A 14,912-nucleotide genomic window follows, 5' to 3' on the forward strand; every position below is an offset into this window, starting at 1 on the left:
CCAAAAAAGCAGGGAACCTCCATCTTGCTGCACTCGCTGGACAGTGTATCTAAGGCGTTCAGCCTGATCGGGTTGCCTCCAAACACATCTCCAATGATTGTCTGGTTGAAGGCATATGCGATACTCATTGGCGAAGAGAACGTGATGCCAATCCTGAGTGGTCCATTCAGCATGTTGTTGGGCCTATCTGTACCGGGCTGCATGGTGTTGCAGTCGCAAAGATGGACCTTGCCATGAACGTCGGGAGTGAAGTTGCTCATCATGCAGCCTACTGCGCACAGTTTGAGTCGTAATACAGCGTCCTATGGCTGCATGAAGAGCATTATTCAACATGTTGGCGTTGCTGTCAGAGTTCCTCTGAGCCATTATCCATAGGTAGCGGCCATCCACTGCCATAGTAGCCCTTGGGTGGCCTTAGCAAGGCATGTCATCGACAGTTCCTGTCTCTCCGTATCTCCTCCATGTCCAAACAACGTTGCTTTGGTTCACTCCGAGACAACTGGAACACTTCCCTTGTTGAGAGCCCTTCCTGGCACAAAGTAACAATGTGGGCGCAATCGAACCACAGTATTGACCGTCTAGGCATGGTTGAACTAAAGACAACACCAGCCGTGTACCTCCTTCCTGGTGGAATGATGAACTGATTGGCTGTTGGACCCCCTCCATCTAATAGTCACTGCTCATGCATGGTTGTTTACATCTTTGGGCAGGTTTAGTGACATCTATGAACAGTCAAAGCGACTGTGTCTGTGATACAATATCCACGGTCCACGTCTATCTTCAGAAGTTCTGGGAACCGGGATGATGCAAAACTTCTTTTGATGAGTGTATTAACCATTTCTCTTCACTAAATTTGTCATTCAGTCACATAAATACACATAAAATACGGTATCCTTATAAATTATTTATAGCAGCAAAAACCGTATATAGTAGTTTGTGTAGTTACTCAGGTGGTTTGGTAATTTTCCGTCGGCGGGATCTGGCATCCTCTACCCAAACAAATGTTTCCATCATCAAGCCTCTCAGGGATTGCACCTCAGTTGTTTGAGCTCGTGTTGTTTCTTCAAGCTCACGACAAAATTCCTCCATATTTTCTACTTTTTTCTGCAATAATGTTCTTTCTTCCTGTATTCCAACCTTAAAAATAATGAAGCGATGCGATTTCAGTAACATTAACAACATTATCAATCAAAGGAATCAAATTAATGAAAGCATAAGGCAACAGCAAGAATAGATTCTGAGAAATTTAAACAGTGAATATCATCAGTCTGGACTAATTAAATCAATAAATAAATAGGAGACAAAATTTAGTCACTCAGCACTCTGTAAATTCTTTCATAAAGGAAAATTTTCAGGGATGTAGGTCAAGCCGAAGTACATAACAAATAGATAGCTGGTAGAAACAAAGAATGTCGGCATGACTAATTGTTACATTATATTCGTAAGAAAGGCAACCACTTGAATGAATCTGTATGGAAAGTTGCCGATAGGCACATGTAACAGTACAGTCACTACTAGCTTTTGAGCTAATGCTGTTTTTCCAGTTTAGGTGGAATCACAATCGCAATGACATCCAAATGCACCCTTCCACAGCCGCAGCAACAATGATGATTTACGAGTGGTTGATCAGACTCACAGAAGTGAGGGGAGGGGACCATGTCAGCAACTGGGGGCAAAGAAGGAGGGGGAGGGGGGTGAGGTAATGAGAGACATGATACCTTTCCTTCTCTGTTACAAGTCTCCCTGCACACACAACAATAAGCTTCAAATAAATACCGTATTTACTCTAATCTAAGCCGCACTTTATTTCCGTTTTTGTAATCCAAAAAACCGCCTGCGGCTTAGAATCGAGTGCAAAGTAAGCGGAAGTTCTGAAAAATGTTGGTAAGTGCCGCCAGAACTAACTTCTGCCGTCGAATATATGTAGCGCTACACAGGCATGCTTTGCTAGCACAAAGATAAATACTGGCGCCAAAACCTCTGCGTCAGTAAATAAATTAAAAAACGGTGGAAGACGAGCTTTTTTCTCCGCCCCGAGTTTCGACCACTGCATTTTCATACATTATCCAACGAAGTAAATACAAATTCCGTATTGTTCATCTTCGAATGTAACAGCATTTCAATGGGCTACGAAAATCCGACTGGCAAGACTGGGATGTTTGTCAATATGGCCAACTCTACATTCTGAATTTTTTCCTACCTGTGAGAAGAGATGGTTGCTAATAGGAACTTTTATGAATTGTGAATCACATGCAGTATTCTCTTCACCATAAGATTAATACGAATATAAACATTTTGCCATGTATTCTTTCGTGTTTGCTGCTATGTCATTTAAATCCTGTCTGCCTAATAAACTACGAAACTAGTGTGAGACAACAGCAAATGCGGAAGAATATACATACCATGTCATGTTTATATTCGTATTATTCTTATGCCTAATAGTGATACAGTCAGAAATGAAGCACGGCACTCGACTAGATTTTTAAATCTAAGATGACTCTAATTTCTATGCAGAATGTAATGTACTAAAGAGGCATCTGCAAAGATTTTCAAACGGAGAAAAATTTTCGCTAAACTCTCGTTCAGAACACCATCTGTCATACGCAGTCTATTATTTGGTTCTTGTTGATCATTATAATAGAAAGCAGCAGTGTAACTAACAACAAATAGCAGTCTCTTGCTATTGTTTCGCTAATGTGACGATTCTTCTCTCTCTCTCTCTCTCTCTCTCTCTCTCTCTCTCTCTCGCGGCGGTAGCGCGCACACAAAAGCAAGCCATGCCGCGAGCGGTGATAGGCCGTAAACACTCATTATCAGAATGCGACAAACAATGCAGGACACAGTACAGTAATGCATTTTCAGCTTAGAGTGACGTAAACACTTATAACAAAGAGAACGGCACTTATCAGATCAAAGAAAAATAAGCAATCAATTCAAACCAGACGAAGCGCGTGAAAAAGGAAGGGTACCTGTATAAATGCGGACGGAGAGCCTGACGCATAGCAATGGCTACCTGGTAAAGCTTAACTGCTAAGCTTACGACTCGAACCAAACTACTGTAGCTGTATCGTCATTCATTCGACCTAAATTGTGTCTCATATTACAATGGACCAACTTTGTTTCGATTTGGAGGTGCGGCCTAAAACTTCTCTCTTCCCTTGAATTTCGAGTCTCAAAATTCAGGTGCAGCTTAGATTCGGGAAATTTTTTTTCCTTGATTGCAAGTTTCATTTTTCAGGTGCGGCTTAGATTCGAGTGCGGCTTAGATTCGAGTAAATACGGTAGATTGATCCCATCCGGAATTTTCATTATTGTAAAATTATTTTTGAAGTTAGCACATAATAAATGAATATGATAAATAATCATGAAGATGATACTGACAATGACAACAAAACATGTCATATAAATCACTCGCAATGCATCCCAAAATATAGCTCATACAAATGTCTAAACAGGAAGTAAGTCAGCAACGAGTCACAATTCAATTTGTACTCTATTGCAGATCTAGATTTCAGCTGAATTTGAATTAAGCTATGTGCATGCTAAGGGTTGCATTTCCAAGCCTGTCGAGTCTACGATACTCACTTCATATGCAATGATGATAGCTATACTGTAGTTGAAATCTGGCTCTGCAATAAAGTACAGACTGAATCATAACTGGTTGCTGACTTACTTCCTGTTTGAATTAGGTCACAGTCACTGCGTGCAATGGTTCCAATGGAATCCAACCTCATGACATACGAATGTACCCAAATATTGCACAAATGGCAGTGGGGGGACAGTCGAATGAGAAACAGAGGAAAAAAGTACACTCTAGTACTGAAAGGCTGGAAATAGGAAAGGGTGAATTAAAAGAGTGGGAAAAAAGCATGACTGAGGGTTAATGAGCAATGACAACTATAGCTGATATGTTAGAAGCTGGTTCATCTTATTCCAAAGATGTGTTATTTAAGTTAGTTCACTAATGGTTCCTCCAATTTGTAACACCAAACAATGCTGTAACAAAATAGAGAGATACATCTCTGATAGATACTATGGTAACCCACAGTTACCACCTACATCCAACATCCGACAAAGTTCAGCAGGATGTGTGGCGTCGAACCATTATGTGTTATTCAATCTGCACATGACGTGCACAGTGGCTAAGTTCAGCTGCCAGGGGATGGCACTTTCAGACAGAGCTGACAGCCGTGAGAGTGGGGCATGAAGCTGCCACCCAGCACCATCTTGTGGAAACATCATGTCATTCTATTTAAACCCAGAGCGAAGTGGCTTCTGTCTCACGCTGTAACAGTTTATACTCTTGTAAACTTCATTCTGCTCACATATAATTGTATGTCAAACAGGTACCAATCCAGCTATGTACAAGGAAAATGTATAGAAAGTGTTCATGGTTCCGGCACTGAAGTCATTATATTTTTATTGGCATTCTCAGTTGTGTTCATTGCTACACAAATGGCAACAAAAAGGTTCATTCTTCACGTGATTCACACGAAAACCTGATGATGTCAAGATGTACATACTTTGAAGTCAATTCTGCAGATTTTACTACAGTAGTAATTGGAAAACCAGTGGCACTTAGAAATTCAGCAACAGGAACACACAGCCATGCTGGACAGGATGTTGATGGGTCTGTTAACAAGATTCTAATCTTTACTGGCCACCCCATCTCCATTCCGCACCTACAACGAAGCTGACAAAGAGTGAGAATCATATGAAAAAACACCTGTGGCAACACTTTGCAGCCTTCAAGGTAACAGACCAGATGCCAACTCCATTAAAGCTTTTTTTGTCATGGATCTCCCCACAAATGTATAGCTTTCTATGGAAGCTATCTCCCCTTCAGGATCCTGTATCTCTGTCATTTGACAAAGTGTGTTGTTTGCTGAGTTCCTATCATGGCAAGCACACTCAAGTGATTTACACAAGAGTGGAGTTTTAACAGGACAGAAAGCAACCCCACCAATCCTAATACACTTGGGCTGTGGTACTGCAGGCATTAAGACACAAGTGTAGTTTCATTATTGCTAAATCTCAGAAATCATACACCAATACTATGGTTAGAGAAGCTACCATATTGGCAGCCCCCAACACGAAATTTCACCAAAGGGCACTGCAGCTTGAAGATCCCTCTTTAAAAGAAGTACTAAAGGTCGTGCAAGTATTTGAAGCTGTCAATTAGATTCTTGGGCTGACATGGCCACTGTAAACTTAGACAGCAACAGGCATACACGTTCCAGTAAGCCTTTGGAAGCAGATGTCATGGTAGCGCTGTGTGCCTTGTCCCCAAGCTACACACAATTATGGCCATGGTGGAAAAATTGCCACAAGCTCTGCCCTCATCATTTTGTTAAACACGGCCAACTAGCCTGGTCACAACATTCCCTGTCTTGTACCATCTGTGACATAAGGAAGATCACACTGCACCTGTATGCAACACTCGGTCAGCTTCCACTGTGCCTCTCATACCTCAATCTATGGACAATAACACTGTTAGTGATGTATTTGAAGATACTGCAACTGTTTCTAACAAACTGTTCAACAATGTGCATATTAACAGCACCCCAACACACCTCCAAGTGGATACTTATATCCGTCTTGGTTCTCTTCCAATGCTGGCTACTTCACACTGTATTGTCAGTTACAATACATGGCAGATTCCTATTTTGAGCCAATTTACTGTGGAAACAATGTACAATTTGGTGATTCAGTCAGTGACATTTCTGGCTAATGACAGTGAACTTATAGAAATCTGTTCGATTTGGAGACTTTCCGGGCTTCTGGATTTACAATCTCCAATCCCATTTATTTAATATCAGATCTTGTGACTTATCAAGAGTTGGATGACTTGTGGAAGTAATATTCTATCCCTTTTTTCATCAGGACCCAGCAACACTACTGATTATATGGTGCATATCACTCTCAAATATACAAAACAAGCCAATTTTTTTCCATGCCAACTCTGTACCACTCACTTCACATTCAAGTGAAGGAAGAATTGGACAGATCTACAGCTTTAGACATCAGAATCCATGTTGTCCACTCAATGGACTACACTGTTACCAACAAGCCGACAGACAACCCCAGTCTTTGTGGTGACTTTAGGGTGACGGTTAATCACAGCTCTTGGTCAACACATATCCCATTCCTCGCCTGGATGAACTTATGACGAAGCTGATGGGTGTACAATATTTTTCAAAACTAGATTTGTTGAAAGCGTATTTACAGCTGCCAACTGATGAAGAATCACATCAGCTTCTTATTGTTAATACGCTGTATGGCCTCTACAGGTACAACTAATTGGTGTTGGCATTGCAACTGCGCCAACCAATTTGTCAACGCTATTTGGAGCAGCTTACCCAACGAATTCCCTGTAGTATCAATTACATCAGCGACATTGTTGTTACCATTCCCACCAAAAAGGGCCACCTTCACAACCTCTGTCTTTTGTTTCACACCTTGCATGACGAAGGTATCAAGTGTAATTTGCAGATGTCACATTTCTTGCAACCTTCTAAAAAATACTTGAGACATGTTATTTCTCATGGGGGGACTCAGCAAATCGATACTCACACAACAGCCCTTCCACCTCCTAAGAATGTGAAGGAGCTTCAGGTATTCCTACGCAAAGACACATATTACCAACAGTTCCTTCCACAGGCAGCTTCGATTTCCTACCTTCTCAATCAACTGCTTAAGAAAGGTGCAGCATTTGCTTGGATCCCTGCCTGCAACCATGCATTCTGCCCCGTTCTCGGCCACCTATCAACTGAGACTAGAGCTTGTGGTTGTAATGGACACATCACAATATGATGTGGGGGCTTTGTTGACAACATTATGTGGATGGTTCAAAGCAGCCCATTGCTTTTGTGTCAAGACACTGAATGACGCACAGGAGAATTATTCTCAGATAGAGAAGGAGGCTGTTGCTATTATTTAGACTATCAAGAAGTTTTGTGTGTGTCTTTACAGCATTATGTTTCCTTTGGTGACTTACCACAAGCTGTTACTGCCTCTGTTTAGCCCTACGGTACACTTACTGGACAAGGCAGCCCATAGACTTTAAAAGTGGGCCATGTTCCTTAGTAGATATAATTATGAGATTCATTTCTGACCTATGGCTCAGCATTCAAATGCAGAAGCTCTTTTGCATTTATCAACAGTACCTTGATCCTGGTTTCAATCGAGAGGGAGTACTTTGTTTTTGCCTCGACAAGGAAGCTTGGCAGACAGTGGATGGATTCACTATTATCAGTTCTCACGTTGTTCAAGCCCCAGCCCCTACCCTGTTCCCTATCACAAGCAACAAAACAATCAGCATGGAGGGCCCAAGTGACCTTTGGCTCATGCATCAGATAACATCTGCAATTATTCGCTGTTCAGCACAGACTCATGCTCATCGATGGCATCATATTCTTGTCCACAGAATGTGTTGTTACAAGGGTGATCATTGAAGTATCTCTCAGGCACGACATTCTTCATATACTACATCAGAATCATTTTGGCATCTCATGCATAATCACTCCTTGTTCTAAATGTGAACGTCACCAGGCCAATCCCTGGCCACATTATTCATTGCAGCGGGGGCTCTCACTCTAATATTCTCCATTGAAGGCCTTTCCCACATGCTGGTAACTGACAACAATCCACACTTCTGTCTCTCAGTGTTTTCATAATTTTTGTGCGCACCATGGTATTCATCATGTTTATGCACCCCTTTTCCGCCCTCGCGTGCACAAGGAGGCAGAACACCTAGTCCGAAATTTTAACATGCAAATGTAGAATTATATTGCTAAAGCCCCTGCAATAGAGGCTCTCACATGTTTCCTTAGTTACTATAGGACCATGCCCATCAGTGAGAAAAGCCTAGCAGAGCCACTGCAGGACTGCCAGCCATGCACATTGCTGAATCTACTGGACCCTACACCAAGACCTCTCAAGGCACCTACGACCATGTGCTACACACTTGGGATGGTTGTCTGCAGTTGCGGGTTTGGTCGCTGCGAGTGTTGGATTCAGTCAGGGAGGCCTGGCCACCTCCGCCTCCTCACACGCCTATGACATCATCCTTTCTTCCTGCATCTGGTTTTCCTACTTCACCTCTGACCTCTCTGGCCATTCTGCCAATTATGCCCCCATATGATATTAGGCCTTGCTCACCCTCCTCCATTTTTGTTACCAGCCCTCCATGAGTTCATCAGGCCCCAGGTGCAGATGGCCATACACAGCAGCTGAAGCTGCCATTTTTGTTACCAGCCCTCCATGAGTTCATCAGGCCCCAGGTGCAGATGGCCATACACAGCAGCTGAAGGTGCCACATGGATAGCTAGCACCATCTCTGCTGCAGCCACTTCCTGCCTCCGGGCACATCCTTGGATCCAGTTCAAGTGTCGGTGTCACCAGTGGCTGCCATCCTGCCTTCCAGCCTGCAAGCACCCACCTGCAGCAAAATGCCAGGGGACCTGTATTTCTTCTGCTTCAACTTGCGGAATGTGCACTTGCAGTAGTTGTTAGATGCTGCTTCTCTGAATTTCTTAGTGCTCAACAACCCCTATGGGCTCTACTAGTTTAATCATTTGCCTTTAGAATTTTGTCTCTGCCAGGAATTTACAAATTATATCTGGAGCAGTTGACTCGGGATATTCCCTGTTGTGTAAACTATCTCAATGACATCTTGGATACTGGCTCCACATGAGAAGAGCATTTACTAAATCTAAAGGTGCCAATGACTTCTGATGAATGTCTTCACTGCAAACTGGAAAAATGTAGATACCTCCCCTTCCCCAAATGTGGACTTTTGGGACATGTTCTTAGCAAAGATGACCTTATCCCTAAGAATGAGCACATCACACTTATCATCATCAACCTGGCACCCCAGAACATGAAGGAGCTCCATTCTTTTTTATGCAAGATTTCTTATTAGGCTAAGTTGATTACCCACGCCCCACATGTCTGCCATTCTCTTAACCAGCTTTATCAAAATAGTGTCAAAATTCTTCTGGTCTGAGGACTGTAAATGGGTTTTTCAGTCTCTCACATTGTGTTTGTGCTGCTCTCCCCATTTTGCTTCCTTAATGCTGGATAAACAGTTAACTCTGGCCACCAACACATTGCAGTAAGGCATTGCTGCAGTTCTGTTGCATCGCAGTCCAGACAGAACCGAATAGTTCATCACTTACGCATTGAAAACACTTTTCACAGTGCAATGTAATTAATCTCAGGTGGAAAAGAAGACACTGGGTACCATTTCTGGTGTTTTTTTTTTTTTTATTTAGCAAAGTTCTGTCTTATTAGTGACCACAAGTCTCTGGTTTCCCTATTAAGCCCTCACTCTTAAGTTACCATATTGGATTACCCAATGGTTGCAGAAGTTGCCCCTATTTCTCAGTACTTACTGCTACAACATCTGTTTTGGGTCCAACCGCGCAGCATACTAATGCAGATGTGCTATTGCAGTTGCCAGTAGGACCCGATCTGGAGTTTGATCAACAGGAGGTTCTAGTTTTTGCATTGGGTGATACCTTGCAGCAGACATCACCAGATTTTCCTTTGACAACACAGGAGGTCACGGCTGCCAAAGCCATCAACCCTCTTTTCTGGAAAATCATTTCGGCAGTCCCAATGGGATGATCTGAGCCTGCTCCTTCTAGAGCAGATCCAACATGGCATATGTTTTTCTCTGTTGTGGCATCAGTTCGACACTGTCCAGGGGTTACTCATGCTGATGACGGAAAGCAAAGCTGTTGAGTGGTCATCCCTCTGGCAAAGCATCCTTGCATACTCCACCTGCTACATGTGTCACTCTGGAGTATGTCCCATATGGCGCACCGACATCTCAATTGGCCAGTGATTGGTTCTGATATTTAACATCTTGAGTCGCACTGCACGGACTGTCCACAGAACACGGCTGTGCCAGCACATCAGTTTCCTGCTTGGTCAGTCCCAGAGTGTGATTAGGACAAGGAGCATGTCAACTTTCCAAGCTCTTTCTACATCTACATTTACATCCATACTCCGCAAGCCACCTGACGGTGTACCTAGAGTACCTCTATCGGTTCTCCCTTCTATTCCAATCTCATATTGTTCGTGGAAAGAAAGATTGTCTGCATGCCTCTGTGTGGGCTCTAATCTCTCTGATCTTATCCTCATGGTCTCTTCGCGAGATATACGTAGGAGGCAGCAATATACTGCTTGACTCCTAGGTGAATGTATGTTCTCGAAACTTCAACAAAGTTCCGTACCGAGCTACTGAGTGTCTCTCTTGCAGAGTCTTCCACTAGAGTTTATTTATCATCTCCGTAGCGCTTTTGCGATTACTAAATGATCCTGTAACGAAGCGCACTGCTCTCTGTTGGATCTTCTCTATCTCTTCTATCAACCCTACCTGGTACGATCCCACACCGGTGAGCAGTACTCAAGCAGTGGGCGAACAAGTGTACTGTAACCTACTTACTTTGTTTTTCGACTACATTTCCTTAGGATTCTTCCAATGAATCTCAGTCTGGTATCTGCTTTACCGACAATTAATTTTATATGGTCATTCCATTTTAAATCACTCCTAATGCCTACTCCCAGATAATTTACGGAATTAACTGCTTCCAGTTGCTGACCTGCTATATTGTAGCTAAGTGATAAAGGATCTTTCTTTCTATGTATTCGCAGCACATTACACTTGTCTACATTGAGATTGAATTGCCCTTTTTTGGGAAGCACATGGTGGCTGGTGGTCGATGCATTGTCATATTTGTTACACATACCGAAACTGTCCTCCATGATGCTGACTGCAACCAATCACTTGTTGTTTGTCACTTTTGCTATCAAGAGCAATCCCGGGAGCCTTGACTCTGATAATGGTCAGTCACAAGAGTTTGCAGATTTTTGCTTTTCAACAGTGTTCAGTATCTGGCTACAGCCCCATTTCACCTGGCTTCTAACTGTGAAGTGGAGCAATTTGTGCAAACATTTAAAACCCAAAACAAGAAACCCTTTTCTGCAATGTCTCACAATGACACACTGTCTAGTTTTCTTGTCACACATTGGGCAATGACAGGTGCAGTCTGGCAGAACATTTGTGTGGGCACCAGCCACAGTGTCTTTTGGATCTGTTGCACCCCGAGTCTTATGTCCAGGATTGTTACAGTCCACTACATTTTTCTCGCAGGGCTGCCACTTAGGCCGGCTATAGGATGTCAGCAAGGGTGGCCACCAGGCATCCTGACAGACCATAAAGGTCTTCATTTTTTTGTGGTGGAGGTTGGACAGGAGTAGCAGATCTGTCATTCCAGTCAGCTGCGCACATGACCATTGCAGCATAGGTACAAGCCAGCACCAAATCAACCGGGCAATGGAGTTGGTCACAGTGTTGTTCAGGTGGGAGGCTTCCAGTTGCGGCAACATGATCACCTGCTCCTGCCCCAACTATGCCCTCCACCAGCCTTCATTCCACCATGGAGTAGGGCTCCGTGACTACCACTGCAGAGCCCACAGAATTTGAATTGATGCCTGTCTTCCTCCTCCTCCTCCCCCCCCCCCTCCTTCTCCACCTCCACTCACCAGTGGCTGAGGTATGCTGGTGAACCAACAGTTAATGCAGCCTCCACAACCTTCTGCTCCTCTGACAGAGACAGCTTCATTGGTACTTTTACCTTTTGTAGTCGACCCATTTCTAAAAATCTCAGGCCTTTCCTGATTTTGCTCTGGAGGTTGCAGCACAACCTGGCCATTTTTGGCCCAACGTGATGTTTTCAGGGGCAAAGGATTTAGTAACCCTGCCAGTAGATATCAAGATAGGTGCAGAAGAGCTGGCATTAGTATTGTACCAAAGTACAGCACTGAACAGAGGGTGAGTGTGAAGTGTTGCATGGGCAGAGCCACTGACCCACGTGTTCACCTGCTGATGAAAATAGGTCTCATCTAGCAGTTCTTACATGGGCATCAGCTACCTCAGACCTCACCTTCACCTTGCGCCATGTTCTGTTTTCTGTGTATTTAGCTTATTCTGATGCTCATGATGGTGTGTTATGTTTGCTCCACATTCATCTTTACATCGTGTTCAGACACTCTGTTCGCCCACAGATTGGACTGCACATCTAATTTCATCCCTCTTCTCAGGTCCAGATACCTGGTCTTGAAGTTGAGCCACTGTCAGCTAATATAACAATATTTTGTGCCTACAATGACAGTTTTGTGGCATTGTCACGCCTGTACAGATTCAAAAGTTGATTATTATTACCACCTACATAATTTGTTTTACTCATTATTTCTTTCTTTTGTATCTTGGCTTGATTTATGTCCCTGAAAATTTTCCTTTGCCATAGGATTTATAAAATGAAGAATAACTGATCCACATCAGTAGCAAACCTCACCTATGGTCAGCATTCCACTCCCTACAGGTGGTCAGTTAAGTATGTTCGAACATTGGATGAAGGCAGGAAGAGTACCATGGCTTGGAAACAACTGCAGGGCTCAAACCAATACTCGATTTGAAGACAGCTTTATTATCCCAAACAAGTGCAGCCATTTATACTAAAGTCTCTTCTGTTAGTATCACACCCCCTGCCACCACAGAGCTGTGTCGTTTGACAGCTGTCTGGAATGTGTTCGTAGACCATAGTTTGACTGTGTGCCAGAGCAGTTCGTCCTGAGACTGCAGGAGCTGGAGCCGGCACAACAACAGCCAGCACCGGCCCTGGCTAGCAGCTCACCAGCCATCGACTCGGGGGAGTGGGATATAGCCATTATGTTACTGGCTGACCATCTTATGGACAGAGCAGGGTGTGCGAGCCATATCTCAACGCATGCAGTCACAGTTAGCCACCGTTGCTTGCAGCTGGAGTTGTTGGTGACAAAAGCAGTTGCACCAGCTGATGCTGTGCTGTTAGCATTGGGAGGATGAAAAGATACACAAGGACACCGAATGCCACTGTCAAGTGGCTGCCTTCTGTACTGATCTATGGCAGGGTGCCATAATAAAGCATTTAGAAGTACAGGCTGTTCAACTGGAGCTGAAGGGCAGCCTGCCAACCCACCTCTACAACACCACTTACAACTGGTGTCAGAGTACTGGTGTTGTCTTTTTAACATAATATCTGAACCTATGGCCTACGGTACAGTGAGGCGAGAAATTGAACTGTTGTTGTCAAAGAGTCTTTGTCGTGGTGAAGAAGGTTGACTTCCACGCATTTTGCAAGGTGAGTGTTTATAAAAGTAAGGAGCCAGTGAATCTGTCACAATTTAGAGGTAACATGGGACACAATTGGCTAGTGCCTGTCAGATGTATGCAGAGTAGCTTCCGTCATTCAGCACCATGTACAGCATTGGTAGCAGTAGTGTGTTTCATATGTAAGCATAACTGACATGACTAGACCATTGCTGGGAATCAAAATGGCTGATGATTAGATGTAAGAGTTAAGTTGATATGTCTAATTTTGTGTGTCTTGTAATTGTTGGTGTTCCAAAATGAGTAATGACACGGGCAAGGCTTTGGGAGAGTCAGGGACACAAGGAGTGTCAGAACCAGATGCAGTGCATATATTGTTGGATTGTTGGAAAGGGTATAACAATAAACAGCAGCTGGTAGGGAGTTGTACAGTCTATTATGAGTCGAATTGCCATGGTAAGATACAGATTTGTCAGCTGCGAATTTAGTTGCTCCTTTCTCCAGGAAATCAACTGAGGACGTGCAAGCTTTTCTGGAGGATCTCAGGAATTTGGCAGAGATGGAAGGATGGCTTGACATGAAACTTTTGAAGGTAGCAAAATTAAGACTAACTGCAGAACCAATAGCTTATGTGGGTTATACAGAGGCTTTCAATGGAGCTGAAACATTTGGATTCAAAAAGAGCTTACTTCAAATGCATAGGAAGCAGAACAGTGCCAGACATTTTAGAAAACAATTGAGCCTGGTAACAAAGATGCATGGACAATCAGGAGAAGAACTTGCAGATAAGTTAGGGAAGATCCATAGTTGTATGTACAAGTTAATGCAGGATACGTCAGCCACAAAACAGTGGCAATAACGGTGGTAGTCAGCATGGTGTAGTGGTCATTTCAGAGGGGGACCAGGGAAGAAGCACATGTTAAATACCAAAGGGAATTGGAGGTCCACCTACAGGCATTCCCAGTAAAATTAAGTGCTATGAAGTCGTATGCAGAAATGGAATATGGGGTGGAAGGGGCAGTGGGGAAAAAGAATTACAGGATGACGTTGGACATGGGGGTGCTTGTGTTGATTGCCAGTGGGGTTCTGGTGCAACATAAGCAGTGGAAACCACCATGGTATAGACTGCAAGGAGTAGGAGATAAAGATGTCACACTGTTGGGATTGGTGGACATTGATTTTTGCCTGGGTAGAGTTCAGTTCAATGTGTGAAATTGTGCTACACATAAGTGAGGGCTATACATGATTCTGAAGATGGATTTTTTGCATCGGCATTGTGCCAAATTGACCTTCGTCATCACATGGTGGAGTCTGACAGAAAAGTGTTTCAGCTGAGCAAAACTGTTGCCAATGAAGTGATGTCATGAGAGAAGTCTATAGAGCGCAACAAATCAGTTAAACTGTGAACAATCACACTAAGGTTCGATCCACACAATGATGTACTAAAGGGTACTGGAAAATCGCTTTGGGTTAGTGTTAAGTTTAACTCACCAGCAGGGATGTTGTGTGTGGTAGACCTGTTGGAAGTAAGTGAAGCATTGAGCCAGCCAAGGATTTAAGATTAATAAGCGTGTTGTTAACTGATAACCTGGATATCCTGAAGGAGGAAGAGAGGGACAAGATCACCAAACATCACTGAAACTGAATTACGAGGGAGTGATAAGGAACAGATGGAAGAATTAGTGTTGGAATTTAAGAGCTTCTTTCTTTCCAAAGGAGCCATTGTCATCAACACATATTACACTGCACCTAA

General features: G+C 43.4%; 1 protein-coding gene across 3 annotated transcripts in view; it reads right to left on the minus strand.

The window, feature by feature from the left end:
- The window catches only part of LOC126457997 (nuclear pore complex protein Nup214), a 131,309-nt gene that overhangs the window by 97,230 nt on the left and 19,167 nt on the right, over nucleotides 1-14,912 (minus strand). For all 3 annotated transcript variants that reach the window (XM_050094767.1, XM_050094768.1, XM_050094766.1), the window contains one exon: nucleotides 947-1,137. In XM_050094767.1, the coding sequence (XP_049950724.1) occupies nucleotides 947-1,137 (191 nt within the window). The remainder of the gene's footprint in view (nucleotides 1-946; nucleotides 1,138-14,912) is intronic.

The sequence above is a fragment of the Schistocerca serialis genome, chromosome 2 (assembly GCF_023864345.2).
Source record: "Schistocerca serialis cubense isolate TAMUIC-IGC-003099 chromosome 2, iqSchSeri2.2, whole genome shotgun sequence".
Lineage (NCBI taxonomy): Eukaryota > Metazoa > Arthropoda > Insecta > Orthoptera > Acrididae > Schistocerca > Schistocerca serialis.